The following is a 19364-nucleotide window of genomic DNA, read 5'->3' as shown; positions in this document are numbered from 1 at the left end:
GTTAAAGCAGACATACAATGTATGTTTAATAGACCACAAATAGGCTGTTTTAAATTAGCATAACATTTGAGTTAAATCATGTAAAGCAGAAACACTTCCCTATACCTCAATATGTGAACATTTCTTCTATCATTTCCCCCTTTTGATTGCAAATCTTTCAGTAGAAAGCACTGATGATCAAAATATCTGTCCCTTGATTGTGTTTGCTGCCTGCCCTGGGTCTATCCTCTCCCTTGGTGCTACTTCTACTTTTTGTTTATATGTTTGCCTAGTTATCCATGTTGGGGGAAAACTAATCAGACATAACAAACAGCTACAAAGGTATGTTGACAGGGAAACATTTTACAGGTTATACATCTTATCAATTATATCAAATTGTCACACAAACATTGCACGTGCTCCAAGCAGTAGACTTAAAGCAAGTAGTGATACATGCCACCGGTCGTTATACCCTGTGACAACTTTATTAGAGAAATTTTTTCATATAATGTTTTCCATGTAGTTTAATAGACCAAATAATCTTAATTAGTTTAATATTTCTTTCTGAGATGGCTCAGGGACCCTTTGGAAAACTCAAAGTTAGCTAGAGAAAGAAACTTACAATCTGTTATCAAAGCAGCTCAATATTCCAGGAAAACTTTGTTCTCTTAACAGAGAGAGAAAAACAAACTCTAGTCCTGTATTAGTTTGCTTTTAAATTCAGTCTAATCTCAATCAATCCTGACCATGCACAAAACTCTTTTCTTAAGGTTCCTTTTCCATAAACCTTCCACAACTTTCTGTATCTATATAAGTTTGTCCCTTATTTTTTCCCATCTAGAAACAACGAGCTCTAGGACAAAATTATTTTCCCTTTTTCTTTAACAAAAATATCTCCATCCTTCTCTTGCTGACAAAGTATTTTCTTTACATTCTGAAATGATTTCCTTATTATTTTTAATAGTTTAATAGCATATTTATTAGAATTTTTAACCCTTAAAAACCTTAATCGCCAGCAAAAACCAAAAGCCAACTAACTGAACTGTTTGTTATACCAGCGTTTTCTGATTGGCAAACTTATAAACATGTTCTCTAACCTCTAAAAACATATTTTTTAAAAAATACATTTTTATAGCATAATTTCTCTCTTTAAAGTGGTTCAAGATGTGTGTCTAATAAACCCAAACATCTTTAGTTTTTTTTTTCTCTCGTAAGACAAAAGAAGATAGACTTGTCTAGCAATCAGTGTTCCAGTATTTTATCTTAAAAATGACCTAGACCTTCAAGAAATTTTTATCATTTAACTTAATTCAGCAGAACTCGAAAGTTTCAAGTTACTAAGAATCTGGAAAGACTAAAACATAATTACTTCTAAAGAGTTCATCTAAAAGCTTCTATACCACTTATCTCTATTTTTTTTTACTTACGACAGTATCATCATACCAAATTTTTCTTGTTGACAGTTTTTTCAATAGATATAATATGAATTTACTGACTTTCAGTAAACCTAGGTACAATAAAATTATCATACTTAACATTGATGACTCTAAAGACATGTCTGTATTAACTATACTTAAACTAACTTTAATGCTGGATATTAATTTAATACTGAATATTCCCCAGATCACATGAACTTGAAATTCATTTTGCTTCGTTTTTTGTTGTATTTAGAAATGTTTGATTTGTAAGCACTTACTTTTCTTTAAGCCAATTAAGTAGAGCTCATTTACAAATTAGTTTTGGTAATACTATCCAAAGATAAAGACATATAATTATAATGTATACATAGACATACATATACCCAGATAGGCAGAGATCTCATAGCTTCATTTAATTAAATTAATTAATTAATTAAATATTTATTTATTTATTTTTGGCTGCGTTGGGTCTTTGTTGCCGTGCGCGGGCTTTCTCTAGTTGCGGCGAGTGGGGGCTACTCTTCATTGCGGTGTGTGGGCTTCTCATTGCGGTGGTTTCTTTTGTTGTGGAGCACGGGCTCTAGGTGTGTGGGCTTCAGTAGTTGTGGCAGGTTGGCTCAGTAGTTGTGGCTCGTGGTCTCTAGAGTGCAGGCTCAGTAGTTGTGGCGCATGGGCTTATTTGCTCCGTGGTATCTGGGATCTTCCTGGACCAGGAATCGAACCCATGTCCCCTGAATTGGCAGGCAGATTCTTAACCACTGCACCACCGGGAAGTCCCATACCTTCATTTTAAAACTTATTCATGAATCAGGTATTTATTTCAATACAAAACTTATTAGTTTATAAATCTCATCCCATTTTTCCTCTCTATTGTGGAAGAGCTCTAATGCATAATAGTGTAGTTTAGGGACCCATTAAAGGGCAAATATTTTCCCCCTGAATCTAGGGAGTATTATGGCCAGGTTGTATTCAAAGGAAAATCATCTTTTTACATTTCATTGGTTTGCAACTGGAAGTGGTCCAGTTCTGGAGGATGCACCCTGAGGTGCTGCATTCAGGAAACAAATTTTGGTTCCCATAGAAGTCACGCTTATGCACAAGACAAATGCAAAGATACACACAAAGAACAAAATTCAACTCTTGTAGCACAAAAACAGAAGGGTGAAGTCCAACAATTCCCTCGACTTACCCAAATGAGGTTCCCTCTTTTTAACAACAAACAACATACAGATGGAAGGATAGGGAATCAAGACATCATGTGTCATGGCAGTTCACCTGGCCAGTGTAAAACCAAAAATTGTAGTTGGACTAAGTTAAATTTACTTACTTGAGTTTAAAAAGCCTCTCCCCCCATCCTTTTTCACTTTTGGTTGAAGTTCTACTAATTAACCCAAGGCCTACTTCTCGGTTTCATGCCTAGCCCTTGACCAGCCCCTTGGGTCTGGGTGTGAATCCTGGGGGCCTCCCTTTGCAGCGGCTTAACCCCAAGATTATAAGACACTTACTTACTGGCCCTTAGCTTCAGTTTCCCCCACTCTAGTGTGGATGCAGGAATAGCAACTTATAAAGGGCTGTTGTGATTGCCATTTGGGTTCAATGAGTTCAGTCCCCATAACGCTGTTTGGGGCCCAAGAGTGTGGAATGAAAGGGTTGTATGTATGGGAAGCTTCCATCATTGCCTGGCACACATTCTGTGGGCACTTGAGTTTGCTAGCAACTGTGGCTCCCAGGGGCTCACTTAACAGCACCCCCAGACAGAGTGCCCATGCCAGTGTGTATGTGTATGAACATGTCACTGTCACTGTTTTTGTCACTGGTGGGAGTAATGTTGTCCTGCTGTTGAGCCACCTCCTGTCACATTGGATTCTGTGGACTCAAGCGAGCCCAGATGCAGTGGCTGGATATCAAGTACCCCAGTGACGCAGTGATTGCAAGGAGGTGGTTAGCCGAGGGGTGTTTGAAGGTCCTCTGACGTCCCTCTTCATTGTATAGAAACAGAAACTGAGGTCCAGGGTGGGGAGGTAACTCCCCAGACTGCAGGGACTGGGGGCAGAACCTTTCAGAAACCACACCCTCCCATAGCCCTACTGGCCATGGCCCATCACTGCAGAGCCTTCGGAGTCTGCTCGCTGCTGGTTTGCACCGGAGGAGAACGAGAGCTCCTGTATTTCATTTCCAAATGACTGGCCATAAAAGGCCTTTCTCTTGGAAATGCATCTGTTTGGCTGTTTATCATCTCCCAGAGTCTGGAAGTCCCCTGGACAAAAGGAACACAGTCCTGCATTTTCTTTGTTTCCCTGATGGAACCAACTGAAACGGTTTTCTATTTCAATTTAATACCCGAGACCTTTACTAATGCAGCTGGTAGCTTGAGTGGGTGGCAGCAACACACTTTCTTGGTGTCAGGAATCTGCATCTTTACCTCACTGTTCTAACACAGGGCAGGTTGTTGGGTTTGGCTGGGAGCCCCTTAAGCCTGTGCGTCAGAAATGGTGCCGTAATTGCCAGTCTCCCCACCCCCTCATGGAGGGCACCTGTGGTTGATCAGACAGGTGTCCCATGGTGCTTGCCCTGTGCACCCTCACAGCATCCTTCCCCCCCCCCACCCTTCCCCATGGGCGGGGGAAGTTATCCCAGGAAACCTGCCTTAGGATGTCATGTGGTCCTTGATGGTACATTCTCAACCTGCCCTGGCCAGGCCCCTGTGGTGCCGGGTATGTGGCGATTCTGGGACACGTGCAGATTCTGGGTTCATGGAGATTCATGGAGGAAGGAGGAAGGAAGAGGAGGAAGGGGCTCCAGTGGCACGGAGAAGTGGGAGGGGAGGAGGAGAATGAGGTGGAGGAGGAGAGAGCACTGGGCTGGGTCTCAGTGATCTGACAGGTGGCGGTTGGGTCAGGCTGAGGATGTCTATGTGTTCCAGGTCCAGGGGTCCAGGTCCAAGGGGTCCAAGAGGTCCAGGGGGTCCAGGTATTCAAGGTCCAGGGGACATCTATCTAGGAGGTCCAGGGTCCAGGTATTCAAGGCCCAAGGGGTCCAGGGGGTCCAGGTCCAGAGGATTAAAGTCCAGGTCATCCAGGTCCATGGATCCAGGTTCAGTTGGGTCTAGATGGTGGTCCAGGTGGTCCAGGTTGGGTCTAGACGGGCCAGGTCCAGTTGGGCCATGGCTGGGAGGAGTGGTAGCAGCCAGCAGGGGTGAACAGTGTGAGACTTGCCTGGCCCGTGCCCATGTGGGAGGAGGGTGGAGCCCAGGAGACCCATGGAGGATACTGGGAGGATACTGTCAGGGGATGACAAGACAAGGGCCAGGAATGGGTACAAGGGCTGGGTGTAGAGAACATCAGGTGGACTTTCAGAGCCTGTGGTGGGGAGCCTGTCAGTGAGCTGCTGGGAAAAGATGCCTTTGGAACAGGGCGGCCAGTGGGAGAAAGGAGCACAGGCTGCCTTCTCATCATCTGCCTCCACCTCAGCCTGAGAGCCTGCGTTCCCTCAAGTCGCTAACTGCGGGCCTGCACGGCCCTGGACCCAGGGCTGCACCTGGGTTTGGCCCCCTACCGTGTTACTGCGCAGGTGGATGACTTTCCCGGTCACGGTGGCCCTGTCTTGTCGGGCTGTTGCAGGGCTCGGCGAGTTGGACCACACTTAGGACAGGGCACTCAGTGGACATTGGTCGGTACTGAAGCGGAGGGAAGCCGGGCAAGGAGGTGTCACGGCCGGTGTCACAGCTCCACTTCCACATAGGGAAACTGAACCTCAGAGAGGAGAGTGAGTGCGTCTGGGCTGGGGAGCAGAGCCACGGGGCTGTCTGACTCCCCTCTGACTCTTGGCTTCAGCGCTCCCATTTTCTGTCTCTTACTCTGCAGAGTGTGGGCCTGGGTCTCGCATCACCCACCTGGAGCTTGTCAGAGATTAGCATCTTGGTGCCCCAGGCCTGCGGGGTCAGAATCTTCATTGCGCAAGATCTCCACGTGCCTGTGTGCACGTAACTGTGAGCAAGCATTGCTCTTTCCACTTGTTCTCGGCTCTGACAGCACGTTGGAATTATGTGGGCGTAGGGGCAGTTTAACAAACACCGATTCTCGGTCCCTGTCTCAGGGCCTGGGCTGTGGCCTGGGTGAGTCTGGTGTGCGGCCAAGTCAGACACCTCACGTGGTCACCCTGAGAGACTCAGTGCTGAGAGGGCCGGGAGGGAGCCCCCTGGCCGCAGAGATCTCCAGGTAGGCTCAGGTATGGTGGTCTGCACCAGCCTCAGAGGGGAATGGCTTTGTTCTGCCTTCAAAGGGCTTTTATTACAATGATTGTTTCCTTCAACGACTTGAAAGTCGAGAGCTGTGTTAAAATAGAACTGAATCGACAGCGTGGGAGCACACAAGCCAGACCTGCTGGAGCCTGGGAAGGGGGGCTGTGGTGATCTGCAGAGGAGGGTGGGTGGCCAGAGGGTCCCGGCAGAGTGGTGTGCGTGTGGGGCAGTGGGGGCCAGATGGTGATAAGTTGAGAGAGATTTCCCAGGTGCATGACTATTAACTAGTGAAAACAGCCAGAATCAGAATAACTCCTTTTTTTATAAACGGGGAGATAAGGCCCAGAAAGGTGAAGGGCCTCTCCAGAGCCACACAGCAAAGCAGTGACTACAAGGGGGCGGGGCTGGCATCTGATGGGTGGCGTGGTTAAGCTTCAGAAGGACATCGCCCTCCCTTCCTGCAGAGATGGCAGCCTTCCTCTTGAAAGGGCATCAGCTTCCATCTTGGCTGCTGGTTGCCTGCTCGCCTGGGACACCTTGACGTGAAGGCTCTGAGGCTCAGGTTGGGTTCAGTGGGGGAGTGCTGAGTTTAAAAACTCACCTCTGCCTTCTGTTAGGCTTTAAATAAACTGGGAAGGCCTGCACACCTGCACTAGTCTGGCTTTGGGTCCACCTTCCAGTGTCACTTCTTCTCCTTTTCACCCAACAACCGTATGTATCCACCCCAGTGCCACTGGGCTCCTGTCCTACCCCCGCACACCTCTGCTACTCACGTTTTTATAATCTTATTGGTTTTTTGGTCTATTGTTCTATAAATTATTGAGAGAGGATATTGACTTCTCCAATGATAATTGTGGATTTGTCAGTTTCTCCCTGTAGTTCTATTCATTTTTGCTTTGTGTATTTTGATGCTCTGTTATTGGGTGCATACATGCTTAGCATTGCTATGTCCTCTTGATGAATTGAGCCCTTTATCATTATGGAATGACTCTTTTCATCTCTGGTAATATTATTTGCTCTGAAATATACTTTGTCCAGTATTAATTTAGCCACTCCACCTTTCTTTTGATTAGTGGTAGCATGGCATATCTTTTCCCACCTTTTACTTTGAATCTATTTGAGTCATTTTAAGGTAGGGTTCTTGTAAGTAGCCTAATATTGGGTCTTGCTTTTTGATCTCATCTAACAATCTTTGTTTCTTAATTGGGGTGCTTAGACCATTTCCCTTCAATATGATAATTTATTGATATGGTTAGTTTTAAATCTACCATGGTACCGTAAGTTCTTCTTTCCCCTTTCTCTCTTTTTCTGCTTTCTTTTGGACTTAGTACTTTTTTCACTTTTCAACTTCTCCTTCTTCTTCTTCTCCTTCACTAATTGGCTGTAATTATTATAATTTTTTGGTTACTTTAGTGGTTGCTTTAGGGTTTGTAGTGTATATCTTTAACTTATCACGGTCTATCTTTAAATGATATTATATCAATTCACGTATAGCACAGGAACCTTCCATTTTTGACCTTTATGTTATTGCTGTCATACATTTTATTTAAACTTAAGTTGTAAATCCACAATACATTATTTATTTATTTTTATAAATTTATTTATTTATTTTTGGCTGCTTTGGGTCTTCGTTGCTGCATGCGGCCTTTCTCTAGTTGCAGTGAGCGGGGGCTACTGTTCATTGCCGTGTGCGGTCTTCTCATTGCGGTGGCTTCTCTTGTTGCGGAGCACAGGCCCTAGGCGTGCGGGCTTCAGTAGCTGTGGCTCGTGGGCTCTAGAGTGCAGGCTCAGTAGTTGTGGCACACGGGCTTAGTTGCTCTGCAGTATGCGGGATCTTCCCGGTCCAGGGATCGAAGCCGTGTCCCCAGCACTGGCAGGTGGATTCTTTTTTTTTTTTTTTTTTAATTTTTATTTATTTATTTATTTTTGGCTGTTTTGGGTCTTCGCTTCTGTGCGAGGACTTTCTCTAGTTGCGGCAAGTGGGGGCCACTCCTCATTGCGTTGCGCGGGCCTCTCACTGTCACGGCCTCTCTTGTTGCGGAGCACAGGCTCCAGACGCGCAGGCTCAGTAGCTGTGGCTCACGGGCCCAGTTGCTCCGCGGCATGTGGGATCTTCCCAGACCAGGGCTCGAACCCGTGTCCCCCGCATTGGCAGGCGGATTCTCAACCGGCAGGTGGATTCTTAACCACTGCACCACCAGGGAAGCCCCCACAATACGTTATTGTTTTTGTTTTCACAGTCAGTTATCTTTTAAAAGATTTAAATATTGAGAAACAAATTTTATATATTTACTCCTAGAGTTAACAATTTCTGGTGCTCTTCATTCCTTTGTGAAGATCAATATTTACTTCTGATATTATTTTCCTTCTCCCTAAAGGAAATTCTTAAATATTACTTGAAGTTTGAGTGTGCTCGTAATACCTTCTTTCAACTTTTGAATGTTTGAAAAAGCTTTTATTTTTTAAAAAAGCTTTTTGAGATATAACTTACACACCACACATTCACCCATTTAAAGTATATAGTTCAATGTTTTTTAGTATATTTACAGAGTTTTGCAACTATCACCACAATCCAGTTGAGAACATTTCATCACTCCTAAAGAAAGTCCATGCTCATTAGCAGTCATGTCCCATTCCACCAACCCCCTTGGCCTTAAGTAATCTAATCTGCACTCTGCCTCTATGGATTTGGCTATTCTGCAAATTTCATTAAATGGAATCATACAATATGTGGTATTTTGTGACTGGCATCTTTCACTTAACATAATGTTTTCAAGGTTTATCCAAGTTGTAGCACATGTCAGCACTTCATTCTTTTATGGAAAGAAATTACACTACTACATCTAGTAGTGTAATTGTGGGGTCATATAGTAATTGTATTTTTAACATTTTGAGAAACTGCCAGGAAACTATTTTCCAATGTGGCTGCATCATTTTACGTTTCTACCAGCAGCATATGAGGGTTCAAATTTCTCCACATCTTCACCAACCTTTGTTAGATCTTTTTGATAATAGCTATCTTGGGGGGTGTGAAGTGATACCTGATTATGGTTTTGACTTGCATTTCCCTGATGGCTAATGATGTTGATTACCTTCTCATGTGCTTATTGGTCATTTGTGTATATTTTTGGAGAAATGTTTATTCAGATCCTTTGCCTATTTTTAAATGGGTCATTGGTCTCTTTTTATAGAGTCATAAGAGTTCTTTATCTGTTCTAGATACAAGGCCCTTATCAGAAATATGATTTTCATGCATTTTCTTTCATTCAGTGGGTTGTCTTTTCACTCTCTTGATGGTATCTTGTGAAGCACAAAAGTTAAAAAATTTGATATAGTTCACTTTCTGTCTTTTTCTTTTGTTGTTTGTGCTTTTGGTGTCATATTTAAGAAGACTTTGTCTTATACAAGGACACAAAGACTTTCTCCTTTTATCCTAAGAACTTTTATAGTTTAGCTCTTACATTTAGTTCTCTTATATGTTTTGAGTTAATTTTTGTGTAAATTGTGAGGAAAGGGTCTAACTTTATTCTCTTGCATGTGTATATACAGTAGTTCCAGCACCATTTGTTGAAAAGACTATTCTTTCCCTGGTGAATTGTCTTGGTACATTTATAGAAAATAATTCTATTCTAAAATGAAGGTTGATTCTTGGACTCTCAGTTTTATTCCATTGATCTATATGTCTCCTCTTATGCCAGTACCACATTGTCTTCATTATTGTAAGGTTATTGTAAGTTGTGAAGTTGTGAGTCCCACATAGGCACACATACACCGGATACACACAGTAGGGCAGCGTACACATAGATACACACGTACAAACACACATACCACATAGACATACATGTACACACAACACACATACATCAGGACACACATGGCAGAGCAGTACACATATATACATCAGGATACACATGGCAGGGCAGATATACCTACACACACAACACACACAGATGTGAACACAACACACACACACCAAGACACACATGGCAGGGCAGCGTACACATAGACACACACACACATAGACGTACACACATACATATATCAATACAACATACATACTCCAGGACACGCACAGCAGGGCTTTCTCTTGATTACATGATGGGAGCCAAAGCTAGGGGTCATGAGAGGGAAGATTACGAGGGGGGGAACTGACCTCCGGAAATCGGGTGCCTGGAGAGGGTGGGGGGATGGGTCCTGAGGGTCAGACAGGCGGGTGTTCCCAGTGGGAGGAGGGTTTTCTCTGGGGGCGGAGGGGACAGGAAGTGTTGGGGGCAGAGTTCAGGAAGAGGGACGAGAAATCCTGGGGCAGGGGTCCTGCCAGACCCCAAGAGTGTTCAAAGGACTGGCCGCTGTTGCTGGACCCTGCAGCCCTCAGCCCCTGGCCTCCTGGAGTTCAAGGGGGTGGCTCTGACAGGGTGGGCAGTCCTTACTGTCAAGGGGCCTCTGTCGCTGCCCAGAGGCCTGGGACTGCCATCAGACTCTCAGAATCCTTCCTGGGACATGCTCCAGGTGCCCTCACCCTCGAGGTGCAGCGGGCGTCCCTGCTCCCTGCTCCCTTCCCCCACCCAGCCCGGAATCCGTCAGCCCTCAGCCTCTCCACTCCCGGGACCCCTGTCCTTCTGCATGCTGCCCTCCTCTTACCTGCTTCTTCCCATGCCGCCCTGGGAGGCCGCGGGCCCTCTGGGTCCTGTCTCCTTGATGCCTCCAAGTGGGTCACTCTTTCTGCGCTGGCTTCAACCTCCCCGGGTCGCATGGAGGTCAAGGTGAAGGAGGACGACCCCAGCTGGCCTTGAGGGCCATCAAGGCTCATGCCAGCAATCCCAGCAGCGCTCACGGCTGTCTCCTCTCTAGGGGAGTGCCCCCCAGTGGGCGGCTGCAATGAGAAGCGCATGCTGGCCATGCTGCCCCACTGCGGCAAGACCTTTGCCGAAAGGATGAAGAAGGTGGAGGTCTGGAAGTGGTGCAACTTGTCGGAGTTCATTGTGTGAGTGTCCCTGCTCAGGCACTGGGCCTGCCCACGCCCTGCCCTCGCCCTGCCCACGCCCTGCCCTCGCCCTGCCCGTGGCTTGCCTACCCTCTGCCCACAGCCCGTCTGTATCCTGCTGACCGTCTGCCCGTGCCCCGCCCTCGCCCTGCCCACGTCCTGCCCTCGGCGTCTGTGCGCCCATGCTCCGAGGTCCACTCCAAGCCTCACAGCCCTCCGCTCCCCTCACAGACCACCCTGGCAGTTCCAAACTGGACACTCCAGGCTGTGTGTCCCCCATTCCTCTGAGCGAGGTCATGTCTCTGGGAAACCCTGACACCCACTGCCCTTCCTGAGCTGGGTTCGTGCCCTGCCCTGGCGTGCCTGCCTCTCTGCACGGTCCATGCTGGGTGGAAATTGTCATGTTGGGTTTTCTTCATAGCACCGGCCTGGGCTCGGTTTGTAGTCAGGACCAGTGGACCCCAGAGAAACTGAACCCCGCTGGTTTCTACCTGGTGCGGCGGGAGCAGTGCCTCACCACAGAGGGCCCCACGTTCTAGAAGCTCCCGAGGTTTTTGATCTCCTCTGGTCACACCTAGCATCCAGCGTCAAGGTGGCCCTTTCACCTCCTCAGAAATCACCGATGGGCTGTGCCCGCCCTCCTCCACTTCCCACTTGGCCATCTCAACCTGGCGCGCTGCTGGCGGCCGCTGCAGACTCAGACTGTCCTGTGAGCCGCGCCTGCCTGGGGGCCCCATCCTCCCTGGGAGCCCTGGGTTTGCTCAGTCGCATCAGCCCTTTCCCCTCCGAGACCCCGGCCCCTGTGCTCTCTGTCCCCAGTGGCTGTTCTAGGGGCTTCCACGCCCATCTCCCCAGGGGACAGTGGCTCCTTGTGGGCACGTCCACAGGCCCCTCGCAGACATAGTCGTTCGCTGAACCAAACGGTATGAAATTTCTGTGTCTGCTGGGAAAGGGGGCTGGGGGCTCGGGAAGGGGCTTGGCCAGGCTTCTTCTTGTCCTCTGAGCCTGGCCTGGACGCCAAGCCTGGAGTGGACACACAGGGGTCAAGGGTAAGGGAGGATGAGGTGGGTGCTTCCCATCCTGTGCCTTTGTCATCTGCTAAAGCCTCAGCGAGGAGATCAGACATCCAGCCCTGGGGCCTGAGGACAGCAGAGGGGGCAGCCAGGAGGGGGCTCTGGGAGTTGGAGAGAGAAGGGCCGACATCCACCTGAGTAGGGAAATTTGCCTGGCGGGAGAGGGAGTCTGACGGGGGCGGTTTGCCTCGCTCCCGGCCTCTGCAACCCCCTTTCCCATCTGGGCTATGGCTGCGTCTTCTCTTGCTCTGGGAGCCAGACTGAAGGGAGGACATGGGGAGGCCCTGGGTGACCAGGGGACGCTTGGGAAGCACAGGCCCTGTCGTGACCCTGGTTCTGCGATGTCACACAAACAGCAGCTTCCTTGTGAAGAACACCCTGATTTCATCTCCAGCCTGAACTTGGGCTGGCGAGTTAACAGGGCTTGGGAGCTGTGTGTGCAAATGTGTGCATCCCTGCCTTCTGCCTCCCCAGCCCAGGGAAGGGCAGGATGCTGGATGTGGGAGTTGGCCTCTACAACTCTTGCCATGTGCCTGAGTGCCTGCCCTTTCGGTGTCTTTTATCCTAAAAGCGTTTGCTATTAAAATTCGGAGCCACTTCCCAGCATTCTTGGGAAGCACCAGGTGTGGGCATTCTGCGCCTGGCCCCGTAGGTCGATCCACAGAGATGGGTGCTGTGCTCAGCTCTGCCCCATTCCTGGCCTTTGGGGCTCACCTCGAGACTGAGCACCTACTATGTGCCAGGCACTTGCCAGGAGTGTATTCACTTCACTTCCTTTGGTCCTTTCAGTCACCTTATTGGATAAGAATTATGAACCCCATTTACAAGAGGGGAAACTGAGGCTCACGGAGGCTAAGTAATGTGGGCAAAGTCAAGAAGATGGTCAGTGGCCTAGCTGGGATTGAAGGACATTGATTCTTCATCCTGACCCCTAAGCTGCTGCCCTGTGCTGTGTTCCGTGCATGGGGGTCACACGGGCCACACACCACTCCCCAGCCCGTGCAGGCTTGCCGTCCACAGTGGGGCTTCCCCAGCTCCATCTGCTTCGTTTCAGCCCTACTGAGCCCTGGGGTGGGTCGAGGCTTGGCAGGGTGTCAGGTTAGAGGCTCTGTCTGGGGTGGCAGGTCACTGACGGGGCCCAGTGGGAGGGGTGGGTCTTGGGGAGTGATGGGCTTGCCTGAGGACCTGGCTGGTGAGGTGTCTCAGAGCCTGAACATGTCCCAGGGGGCCACATCACGGCTCTGCACACAGATTCCAGGCCATACCCTTTGCTTCCCGCTCTCTTTTGCCTCATGTGGCTCTCCCTTGTCTGCGTTACCTGAGGGGTGCAGGGCAGACGTGTGCCTGACCAGCCACCCCAGCGTCTGGGCTGGGAAACTGCCCGGGGCTGCCAGGAGGCGTGGGCACTATGAAGGCCTGGTTGAGTGATTAGCCGCCCCGTTTCCCACCGCCTTTCCAGGCAGAGACGGGGTTCTGTACAGGAAGCTCCTTGCAGGAAGCAGTTCCTTCCTGTTGCTCAGGCCAGGCCACGCTCCCTGGGTCAGCACCGGAGGGAGGAGGGGGGGGCCACAGGGCCTGGTTCCTGCGGGGATCTGAGGCCGGAGCCTCTCCCGCTCCCATACCTGTCCTGCATGCAGCACTCTGCCAGGTGCAAGAGAGTGTGGGCAGTGGTGGAGCCGGTGCACCTTGGCAGGTGTCTGACCAGCCCTCTCACCAGAGCATCTTGGACGATGGCTGCCAGCCTAGGCCACCAACCCCAGAGGCCGCTAATCCCAGGCCATCTGGCCGTTGGGCTAAACTCTGGGTCCTGGTAGCTGTAGCCCTTGGTTGGCTTCAAGGACTGTCCAGAGCCTGCCCGCTGGGTGGACGTGGCCCCTCATGGGTGGTTTGCTGAGTGCCCTTTCCAGGTTTGACCAACACAGACAGGAAGACCCTGGGGTGGGGGGAATCCCACGTGTCCTGTCAGCTGGGGCTGGGGGAGGTGAGTTCTGAGAGGAAGACAGGCCGGGGCTGGGCTCACAGGTGGGACACGCCCCTCCAAACCAGGTAAATGAGGGCAGGCTGACTTGACTGGGAGGCCGCTGGCCCTCGGCCTGCCTCAGGGAGACCTCCTCCCCGGGGGCCCCATAGAGTGGCCTTAGGTGACAAGGGCCTTGCAGGTCCAAGTGGCTGTGACTCCACACATCCCTTGGTCTTGGAAAAAGAAGCCAGGCCCAGAGTACCCTCTGGGAAGACCTGGGAAGTGCTGGGCCCAGACCTTGGGCGTTGGGAGTTCGCGTCCTCATAGGAAGCAGGTGACGGCTGTGGATGACCAAGATGAGGGCAGGGATGATGGAGGAGATGCAGACCGGGGCATGAGGTATATTTTGGGGAGCTCATGGCCTCAGAGTTTCCTTGCTGGGCTCTGCTGCCTCTGTTTTAAGGTGGGAGGGCCAGGAGTTGGGCTCGATGACACCAGGCTCTGTGCAGAGGTCATTGTCTGCCGGGGTGGGCACGAGGGGACTCGAGCTTGTGACGCGGCAGCCTGCGAAGGGGAGTAGAACATGGCTGTGCACTTTGGGGCGGGGGCTCAGGGGCAGATGAAAGCGGGGCTGAGGCCTAGAGGTGGGGAGCAGGGCATGGGGTCGCCATGCCAGAGAACCTCTGGGCAAGGACGCCAGGGAGATGGACCCTGCTGGCCCAACAGGGCTCATAGCAGGAGGCCTTCCCCTGTGGCCTGGGGCCATGATGAGAGCAGGCGGCCAGACGGGACTGCCCCCCACTTTCCCGGCGGTCAGGGCCAGAGTGAGAAGGGGCAGAGGAGCCAGGCGGTCAAGCCCTCTGCCTTCGCAGGTACTACGAGAGCTTCACCAACTGCACCGAGGTGGAGACCAACGTGGTGGGCTGCTACTGGCCCAACCCCTTGGCGGAGCGCTTCATCGCTGGGGTCCACAGGCGGTTCTTCCAGAACTGCTCCGTGGCCAGGCACCACTGGCAGGACCCCCCAGACGGAATTCTCATCCCGCTCATCGCAGCGCCCATCCTGCTGACCATCGCCATGACTGGCGTGGTGGTGTGGCGCAGCAAACGCACCGCCCAGGTGGTGTGAGGGCCCGGTGAGTCCGAGGGGCCCCGCCTGGAGAAGCGGAGGAAAGTTCTCCGGGGCTGGGAGGGCCGGTGGACACTCTTCGGCTGCCCCCCACCCTGCCTGGGCGGGCTTTGGGCTGGTGAAAGAAAACGTGCCGCGGCTGGAGCCTGCGTGCTGGGCACAAGTCACCACCGCTTCGCCCGCGCTGTCCCAGGCTGGGCTGGGGCCTCGGGGTTCCTATCACTGAGTCCCGCGGTGCCCCATCTGCAGCCCCGGCCAGGCCCCGACCCCGCCTCCCAACTGACTCTACCCCTGGCCCCAGCCCAGCCCTGACTCCACCCCTTGGCTCTGACTCCACCTCTGGCCCTGACCCCACCTCCGGCCCTGGCCCCACCCCCAGCCCTGGCCCCACCTCCCACTCTGACTCCACCCCCAGCCCTGGCCCCACCCCAGCACCGCCCTGGAAAGGTGTGCCTATTCCCACCTGGCTGGGGGTTTGGGGAAGAGAGATTGGGAGGGGGTTTTTGTAGGTCCTCACTTCGCAGGCCTTGAGTCCTCTTGGTAGGGAGCCCACCTAGAGATCTGGGAGACTGAGGGTTGGGTTGGGGGTTCCAAGGAGCCACTGCACAGCCTGAGACCTGCTGTCTGGGGCCACCACCAGGGGCTGGAGCTGGGGTGGGCCTCCTTCCTAACGGGCCCCCCACTGTGAGCATGGCCTCGGGGTGGGGTCCCGTGTGCTCTCGTTCTGGCTGAGTTCTGTCTGCCATGTCTGTGCTTTCTTTGAGTAAAAAGTCATGCTACTTCTGGGGTTTCCAGTTTTATTTCAGGGAATTAACAGAGACCCCACCTGGCCTCTTAGAACTGGCAAGTCCCCCATGCCCACTTTACAGATGGGGAGTGCCTGAGGCTCCAGAATGTCAGAACTCAGAGCGGCAAAGAGAGCTTCATATCAGGGGAATGTGGGCAGGCAGGAGAGATCTACCCATCCAGCTTGAAGAGGTTTTGTGCTTCCCACTGGCACCCTGCGCTTTGAGGATGGAGGGGAGACTATCCTTCCAGCATTTCAAGGTCACCTAGGGCTTGCCAAGACCCCCATCTGGTCCTGGAGACCTGGGAGCAGCTGGTGGGGGCACTTTGTCCGCAGACCTCTCACTGGGCCTTGTCCGTGTTCCAGTTCTGGGGCCAAGGCTTTTGGATGTGGGCTGTTGGCTTCAGCACCGTCTTGCTGGGGACCAGAGGTGGGCCATGGCTATGAGCGGATGTGGAGAGAACCTGGCAGGGCAGTCCCTATGTCCTTCAGGGGCCCCGTTCCCCTTCCTGCCCAGAGGTGCGGGTGGTCCCCTGACCCTGTTGGTCCCCTCCAGGTGCCCAGAGGTGCGGGTAGGGGCACAGTGTAGGGACAGAATCTGAAACTCCTGGCACTTCTGCTTCTTGAGGCAGCTTTGGCCGAGGAACAGAAGTCTGTGATCTGAATGTGAACCCACGGTGACTCCAGTGTATCTCCTGCTACCTGAGCCTCCGCTGGTCATCTCTGAGCTGGACGTCTGCCAGATGACATGGCCTCTGGAGGCCGGGGTGCGGGGTCAGAGTGCTCGCGGGTCTCAGACCATCTCAAACCTTTAAAATGTTGGCCCTCTTCTCAGATGATGTCCTGGGGGGCCTGGCTGCCTTGGTGGGTGTGCAGCCCCGCCCCTGGCTTGCCCTGGCCACTCCCTGTTTGAGGGCCTCTGGAGCACATGCTGTGTGTGCCTTCCCCTCCCCAGGGGTCCTCACCTCCTGGGTCCCATAAGAAGCTGGGCCCCCACCAAGAGGCTGCTCCTGTGTGCACATGGCCGTCAAGTGGCACTTCTTGGCTGCAGACCCCACCCTTACCAAGACTGGTGACCCTTGCAATCCTGGGCCAGGCACCAGGCCACAAGACCACCCCCCTTAGCTCTACAGTGCACTTTCTTCACTATGCTAACTTTAGAGATCTCCTGGCCCCACTGAGACCTCCGACCCCCAGGCCAGCTCCGTCCAGCTCTGGCTCTCTGCCTCCCCTCCCGCCCAGCCTGAATCCTGGTCAGTGGACTATTGGTCATGGCTTTGCGTGCTCTGTCAGCCCCTTGGCCCTCTCGTCTTTCACTGTGCTCATTGGCAAAGCCAGGGCACGGCTAACCCAGTTCTTTGCCTCCTTGAACCTGCAGCGGGGCTGCTGAGTGTGTCGGCTGAAGAATGCACAGGGATGCTGTGTCAGCGCCTACTGCTGGGTAACAGATATCACAGACTTCGAGGCTGGAAGTAGTCCAGCTCTGCAGCCTGGAGTCGGGGTCCTGGTTTGCTGGTTCTCAGTGCAGGGTCCCTCCAGGCTGGAGCCAAGATGTCGTCTGGAGCTCGGGGTTCTCGACCTGCAGGGTCTCTCCAGGCTGGAGCCAAGATGTCATCCAGAGCTTGGGGTTCTCGCCCAGGCTCACGGGGTGTGGCAAAGGCCAGTTGAAGGGCTAAGGGCCCCATTTCCTGTGGCTGTCGGTGGGGCTGCTCTTAGCTCCTAGAGGCCCTGCACATGTTCCTGGCTACATGGCCCCCTCCATCTTCAAAGCCAGCAAAGGAGACTGTACATCACATTGACCCCTCTGACCTCTAGACTTGGATTTATCTGGGGGAGTCATATGATCGGTAAGCCCGCCAGGATAATCTCCCTATCTGAGGGCCAGTAAAGTTGAGACCTTAATCACATCTGAGAAATCCTGTTGCCCTGGTTAGAGTTTGACTGAATAATCGGAGAGGGTGTGTGTCCTCCAGGGTGGGGACCCCCGGACATCTGGGACCCCCACCCCGACCCCAGCCCCGGTTCTGCCCCTCCCTCTGCCTGGGTTTTCCTATGGATGTCTCACACCTCCTCCTCTTCGTCTCACTCCTTTATTTTGTCACTGTGTCTCACAACGGCAGAGGGCTGGTTCCCTCCATCTGGCACACTAAGTGTCACCCCTGTGCCCTGCACACAGTGGCTCTTGCTTTGTATCAGTTGAAGGCGGCTGGGGAAGAGGATCCAGCAAAGGACGTGGGCTGTGAGTGATGGAGGATGCAGGGAGCAAGGGGTCTCTAGGGCCGGTCCGGCAGTCTGATGTCCTTTATGCACTTATTTCTAGAAACATTTATTAGCGTGGGAGTCCCTGGGCACCATTTCTGGCCGAGGTGAGGTTGGGACTCTGGTCGAGACAAATGCTCCTTGTGCTGTGTGTGATTGGAGAGTCTGGAGTTCCCTGCACTGAGGACCTGAGGGCTGGGGGCCGTGGAGCTGCTGCACTGCTATGGACAGGACTGAGGGGTGGGAGCCCAGGTGCCGGTCCCCACTCACCTCATCAGGAAGGGAAATAAACCTCCATTCAACATTCACCCCGTTCAAGAACTTAGGATCCAGGAATAAGAGGAATGTCTACTCAAGTTTCATATTTGAATCTTTCCTCACGTTTTCACCTATTCATGAGTTTTTTTCTAGGATATGGAGGGTCCTGGGTGCCAGGCCCACACAGGGAACGTGTGTGTATGTATGTGTGTATATGTGTGTGCATTTGTGTCCCTCTTCCCCCAGCTCCCAGACAAGGGGATGCCATGTCTCTCCACTTTCTAGACAAGGAATCTTGATATGGTATTTCCCTGGGAGGGGCAGGATTTCTCATCCCCTCCACCCCAACCTCCATGTTACAGAGACTAAATTTTAGGCATGAACAGCTGAGATGTCAGGGCTCCCTGCCCCCTGCCAGACCTCACTGGTATTTGCTGGGGGGCTCTACCCCGGGCATGGCATGCTGAGAATACTGGGGCCCCATCAGTGTCTCTTCAGCTTGCCTCTAAAGTGGAGGTTCCTGCCAGGAGAGGCAGGCTGAGAAGACCAGAAGCTGCCGTCCCCACCCAACATCCTGCTCATAAAGTGGGGGTGTCATGCCACAACCCCAGCTCTGGACAGTGGGTCCGAGATCTTCCCTAGGGGAGAGGCAACTGTAAGGATAGGCAGCTCTGAAGCTCTCTCCATGAGAACTGACTTTATTTAGAATAGAGCCTAGGGAAGTCCAAGCCTAAGGGAGCTCTCAAGAACCGTGGGCATTTTGGTGGTGAGCAGTGAGAAGCGGCTGGCAGCTCCGCCGTGGAGGTGAGCATGAGAGGAGGCTGGCAGCTCCATAAGAGCACAAGTTAAACCACAGGCAGCTGGATTTTCCCACCAGAGATAAGTGGGGGCAGAGACTACTGCAAAGAGCCCCAATAGGGTCAGAGCAAACCTCATAGCCTGGCCTTAAAGCCACCCCACCAAGGAGCTCAAATTTAATTGGATTGAAATGTGGAGCATTTATGTCCCAGGTCATTGTCAACACAGTGGAGCAGTCAGCCAGACACCAGTGGAGCCTGACAGCTGAGCGTGACACCCACAGAGGCAACAGATTCCCACAGAGATCAGACCCAGGGACATGAGGCAGCCCTGCGGAGCCTCTGTGGTCCCGAGCATGTGTGGTGAGCCCAGGGCTGTGCTCTCTGAGAATGACACGTGGGCTCACACTGACAGGCCAGCCCATCCGCCCACGACCGGCACGTGCACATCAGCATCCCTCCCAAATTCGTCCCTCGTCCT

At 52.0% G+C, this 19364-nt stretch overlaps 1 protein-coding gene across 1 annotated transcript in view; it reads left to right on the top strand.

The window, feature by feature from the left end:
- The window catches only part of RAMP3 (receptor activity modifying protein 3), a 61118-nt gene extending 45566 nt beyond the window's left edge, over positions 1–15552 (top strand). Inside the window, exons 3-4 of the mRNA XM_068550269.1 lie at positions 10489–10621; positions 14527–15552. Coding sequence (XP_068406370.1) covers positions 10527–10621; positions 14527–14782 — 351 coding nt within the window. The 5' untranslated portion in view covers positions 10489–10526 and the 3' untranslated portion in view covers positions 14783–15552. The remainder of the gene's footprint in view (positions 1–10488; positions 10622–14526) is intronic.
- Positions 15553–19364: the final 3812 nt, after the last annotated feature.

The sequence above is a fragment of the Eschrichtius robustus genome, chromosome 8, assembly GCF_028021215.1.
Source record: "Eschrichtius robustus isolate mEscRob2 chromosome 8, mEscRob2.pri, whole genome shotgun sequence".
Taxonomy (NCBI): Eukaryota; Metazoa; Chordata; class Mammalia; order Artiodactyla; family Eschrichtiidae; genus Eschrichtius; species Eschrichtius robustus.
The sequence above is the reverse complement of the archived record's forward strand: the minus strand, read 5'-3'. Positions and strand labels throughout refer to the sequence as shown.